This window comes from Triticum urartu, chromosome 3, assembly GCF_003073215.2.
Source record: "Triticum urartu cultivar G1812 chromosome 3, Tu2.1, whole genome shotgun sequence".
Taxonomy (NCBI): domain Eukaryota; kingdom Viridiplantae; phylum Streptophyta; class Magnoliopsida; order Poales; family Poaceae; genus Triticum; species Triticum urartu.
The window spans coordinates 613,549,941-613,555,631 of NC_053024.1; the positions used below are offsets into that span (position 1 = coordinate 613,549,941).

The 5,691-nt window shown below is 48.0% G+C and overlaps 1 protein-coding gene across 1 annotated transcript; it reads right to left on the reverse strand.

The window, feature by feature from the left end:
- Positions 1-380: 380 nt before the first annotated feature.
- LOC125545362 (glycerol-3-phosphate 2-O-acyltransferase 6) lies at positions 381-5,215 on the reverse strand. The gene is made up of 2 exons (XM_048709278.1): positions 4,495-5,215; positions 381-1,491 (listed from the first exon to the last, which is right to left on the reverse strand). The coding sequence occupies exons 1-2, from the start codon at positions 5,107-5,109 to the stop codon at positions 613-615; spliced, it is 1,494 nt and encodes a 497-aa protein (XP_048565235.1). The 5' UTR covers positions 5,110-5,215; the 3' UTR covers positions 381-612.
- Positions 5,216-5,691: the final 476 nt, after the last annotated feature.

Consider the following 5,691-nt stretch of genomic DNA (forward strand, 5'->3'; position numbering starts at 1 on the left):
TTTTATAGACCCTCAATTTGTCTTTTTTGCTGAGAACTCCTTAGATATCCAGATGATATGAAAATTGAAGTGCACCTCACAATTTTTTTTGGGATTTTTCTAATATTTGTTTTGATTTTTTTAGTCGATACAGGTTCAGGTGAGCTCGGATGCAGGGGCGGATTTTCGGTCAAAGAGTGAAATCACTAACAATGTTCCAAACTGTTACATCCGCGTGATGCGTCTCATTGCTGAAGACACAAGCATTGCGCGAGTCCCGTGGCATGCAACCCCGTGTAAAAATGATGTTTTTGCCATTTCGCTAGATGAAATGTTCACGTGGGCTGTTTGGCCCCGGCGACCTTTCAAAAAAATATAATCATTCATTTGTGCAGACAAGATTCTGAAAATCGTCCATATAATTACTCATCCTTTTGGCGAAGAAACAATTATTGGTACAAGACAATTGTGACCTCAAGCTAATACACGACGACACGGTCCTTTTAGTTTCCTGGAAACGGTGAGTGATCTGACAAATAACAAACAATTAATCATAGTAAACTGTAAACAACAACAACCACGATCAACCACTGTAGCCGGCGCGACGCGAGGCAGTCCAGCCCGAGAGATCCGCTAGTTCTTCTCCTTGTCCTTGTTCTTGGACGGGACGCGCCCGTCGGTGCCGGCCAGTATGCCGTACTTCTCCTTGCGGGTGATGGTGGTGCACTCGAAGCCGAGCTGGTCGCTGAGCGTCTTCTGGATGTAGTTGGCGACCTCGATGGGCGACTTGCCCCCGCCGCAGGTGAGCTCCTTGGGCAGCATGTTGAGGAAGGTGACCTCGTAGACCGGCCGCGGGTTCATGAAGAAGAAGTAGGGGTCCATGAGCTTGAACCCGCGCACGGTGGAGCCGTGGAACATGTGCTCCCTGGTGTTGATCGCCACCGGCACGATGCGGTCCGTGAGCTCGGCGAAGAGCGCGCTGAAGCGCAGCAGGTAGGGCTCCCGGCAGGTGGTGCCCTCGGGGCAGATCACCAGGTCGCCCTCCTCCAGCAGCCGCCGGATGTTCTCGGCGTCCTTGTCGCGCTCCCGCGTTAGCGCCACCGCCTTGATCGGCGAGATGAGCTCCGAGAACTTGGAGATGCTGTAGGTCACGCAGCTCACCTTGCGGCCGAGCGCGACGGCGACCTCGATGGGGTCCAGCACGGTGCGGTGGTTGCACACGAAGAGCACGCCCGGGCTCCCCTTCTTGGGCGGCGGCGGCGGGGTCCCCTTCACGATGAGCCGGATGCCCATCATGTGGTAGATGTAGAAGACGATGCGCTCCGGGAGGGGCAGGTTGATGTACACGCGGAGGAGGGCGAGGGCGAAGCCGAACGGCATCCAGAGGAAGGTGACGAGCGCCACCAGCGGCGTCGGGCGCTGCACGAGGCGGCCGTCGTGGAGGATGAGGGGCGTCAGCAGCTGGTTCTTGGGCACCGGGCTGTACTTCCTCGACGTGACAAGGTAGGCTTCCTGCATGCACAGCCACAGTGAGTGCTCAGCGTCCGGCACTGTGTATACTGTTTATCTTGATCAGCATGCCCAATTAATTTTGTCATGTGCAGCATCTCAGTACGGGTGTACTGTTTATTTTGATCCGCATACCCAATTAATTTGGCCAAGTACCATTATCTTGGTACAATTGTACAAGTACTTGCTCAAATGAATTACATTTGAAATCGTTGTGCACTTGTGCTAGCTATTGAATCGGTACTGCTTAGTGCAATTTGAGTGCAAGTCATCTCCCTAGTGAAAAGCGCCGTAAATTAATTAAGCAGCCAACGATTAAGGCCAATTGAACTACTCTATCTTGGACTGAATACTCGCATGGTGCTCGTTTAGCCATTCTAAGCGTGCATCCCAAGTGCAAAAATTTCAAAAGAGTGCAAGTACTGTGTACTGTTTATTTTGATCAGGATACTCAATCAATTTCGCCATGTGTGCCACCTCAGTACAGTCGTACTTTACCATAATGAATTATAGTAGGTTTGAATCGCTGTGCTTTCGATTCAGTACTGCTAGCTTAGTGCAATTTCAGAATAAGCTCTACTCCCTCCGTCTCATAATGTAAGACTTTTTTGACATTACATTAATGTTAAAAAACATCTTACATTATAGGACGAGGAGTACTTAAATAGTTTAAATCTGAACAAAACCACATACTTATTTTAGGACGGAGGTAGTAAGAGTTTCTTAGGGAAGAGCAAGTAAATTTTATTTCTAGTACTCGCTAAAAAAACTTCAGTAGTACTCACTATAGACTACATATTGAGCAAAATGAGTGAACCTATACTTTAAAAAAATCTATATACATGCGAATGTAGTCTTTATAATGGAATTTCTAAAAAAACTTATATTTAGGAAAGGAGGAAGTAATAAGCATGAATTAAGATCCAATTGAATTATACTTCCTTTGTTCGAAAATATTTGTTTTTAAAATGGTTGTATCTAGATTTATTTTAATTATAGATACATCTATTTTATTCATTTCTAAGACAAGTATTTTCAAACGGAGGAAGTACTACTTTGGAGTAATGAAGATCACAGGCAGCAGTGAGCTGTGAGGCAGCGAGGCCAAAATACAGTACTAGGCCTGCTCGTACCAGAACAGATGTGCAAATTAACTCCAAATCTGGCGCCATAAATACGTGGCCAGCCTAGCCACCCCACCAAGAGAGAAATTAGTTATTCTCTCTCTCTCTCTCTCTCTCAGCACTGGACGTCTGGACTCTGCCAGCAGCAAGGTCCCAGAAGAAATTTATGTCTCTGCGGACCCGGTCAGGACGGTAGCAAGAAGCCATTAAAAAGAAACGAAGCAGATTATCTAGGGGTGTTTGTTTGCAGGGATTTTTTTTGTGTAGGGACTATTAGAAAAAATTCCTTTTAGAAATTTTTTTATTAAATGGGAGAGATTTTTTAAGACTAAAATAGACATTTGGGATTAAATGAAGAAGACTTTTAAGGAGAGTCTTTTTGGGACTTTTCTAACAATGTCCCTCCATACATCCATTGACCCGCCACCCTATTGTGTTGTTTGATTGATATTTTTATATACGGAATTGCTTTGCACACGATCTTCGATGATGTGATGTGTCAACACGATATAGCATGCTTCATTCCTTTTCTTATTCCTTTTCTTTTCTCGATGGAGCTGGTTGATTATGGAGCTGGTTGATTGGATGAAAGCACAAGCAACATCAATGGTATGTGTTTCCGACGTGAAAATGCCGTATGTATAGCAGAACTGTTTTCTATATACTAAGGACAACATGATCATTTAATAACCTTTAGAAACGGATTAGGAACTTTTTAGTGTTTAGAAATAAACAGGGATGAACTTTTTAAGGACTAGGAACTTTTTAGTTGAGACTAGAAAAATCGTAAAGCTAGCCATAGTGGGGTAACTTAAGTAGTAACTTAACACACCCAAGATAATTTTGTTTATGTGGCATGTATTTAATGAGGAAAGGGGTGTTTGGAGTAACATAATATGTTACTGTAACATAGCGCTTTCCGAGGTAAAATGAGTCTATAAGGCAATAAATGAAACAATCTATGACACTACTACTAAGATATTTTGCACTATAAAGGTAGTAACTTAGACTAGTATCATACGCATGACACTAGTATAAGTTAATCCCTACTATGACCAGCCTAAAACTAGAGAACCAAACAACACCTTATAAAAGGAGATCCGGGCGACACGCCCACGCCAGCCTTCATGTCCGGCACTGTCACGCAGAAACGGCAAGCGGCGCGATCCGTCTCCTTGAATGCGCCCTGGACAGAGCTTAATTCCCACCAAACCGCCGTAAATGGAGGTCGCTCACTCATTGAGCCCCCCAGCCGCATTCACTCCGCCAGCCAGACCGGCAGCTTTTCCCGTGGCCCGTGCTGGCCGTGGGAGCGGGAGGCGCAATGGAATGGAAGCCGTGATTATAATTGCCGGTCGCCATCGCGACGCCGATGAGCTGCTGACGGTGGCAGCGGACTGTCGCCGTCGCGCTCGAACGGCTCGTGCCTACCGGCCACCAACTTGCCAAATCTGTCTGAGGTCGTCGCCGCATAGTTGGTTGGTTGCCAACCCTAGCGAATTTGCACCGGGCAGCGACTGATTAAACATTCGACAACACGGGGCAGTGTACTGCTCCTACCTACGTTGTGACAGGCGCAAGACTGGCTGACGATGCTACTGCTTACTTCTACTAGTAGCCAAGTTTCCTTTAATATTCAGATTCAACTATTTGAAAAAAGGAACAAGGCATTCAGAAAAATATGTCTAGACGAGGCCTAAGCAATTTATAGCAGTTCATGGCAATGCTAGCAGCTGCACAAAAACAGAGGGCTGCTGCTACTACTACTACTAACTGTATCGAGGAATCCGCATGAGTTCACGGTGCAAGTAAAACTACGAACAACAATTTTATTATACAAGTAATAAGGGAAGAGAAGAGAGAGTTGGAGGAATAATCGAACCTTGCATATGGACATGAAGTTGAAATCGGTGGCCCTGTCGCCCATGCCGACGTCGGGCACCGCGTCGCCCAGCTCCTTCACCACGGCCTGCTTCTTGTGCTCCCCGACGAGCACCCCGGGCTTCACCATGAACCCCGTGGCCTTGCCGGACTTGCCCACCTCCAGCTCCGTGCCCACCACCCGGTCGGCGCCGAGGAACTCCCTGGCGAAGGGCTCCACCATGACCCTGGGGCTGGCCGTGATGATGTACCGCTTGCCGAAGGACCGGAACACCCGCCAGCTCTCCGGGTGCACGTCCTGCGCGTAGAACTTGGGCAGCACCGACCGCGCCGCCATCTCGATGCTCCGCACCTTGAGCCCGGCCACGGAGATGTACACCAGGGTGCTGATGGCCAGCGACTCGGAGAAGAAGATGTAGGTCACGTACACGAAGGGCACCGACAGGAGCAGCGCCACGGCGCGGAGGACGCTGCCGGCCTCAAGCGCCACCAGGAGGTAGTAGGGGAAGGCGTTGGAGGAGCGGAGCAGCGTGCCGTCGAAGTCGGCGGCCACCGTCTGCCCCGACCTCCCCTCGGAGCTGCACTCCTCCACGGGCTTGAATCTCGGAGACGCCATTGCCTCGTCCCGATCTCAGTCAAGGTGATGGCAGTGGAGCGTGGGGGAGGGAGTGGTTATATAAGCCTGGTTGGTGGTGGTGGGAGGCCGGTACGGCCGGTGTTTAATTTCGAGCAAGGTCGCAGCTAACTTCAGAGGCCATTACTTCTAGAGAGCGATTGGTAGTACACGGCGCCATCGATAGTGAAGCACCTGCGACCCGCGAGGCGTGGATTCCTCGCGGAAAGACAAAGGAGCGCTTAGGAAAAGGTTAGCTAGTGATTTGCCTGAGTAATCCATTTCGCCGTCAGGTAGGTGGTATACTACTAGCCGGCTTGCTCATGTTCTCACTAATACTCCCTGTGTCCGGTGAATAGTACACGTTTGATTTTAAAATTTATTAAGAAAAAAAGTGTATTTCTATCTTTCTGATGCATTTTAAAGTAGAAAAAAATGTTTCCCTCTCATCACACGGTAATCAAGATCAATAATATTCTACATATGGTCTCTTTAATTTCTACCTGCATTTAGCTCATTGGGGTCGGGTAATTAAAGAGGTAAAAGACGGTGTCTTGCACCTTTGCAATGCATTTTTTACTCCAC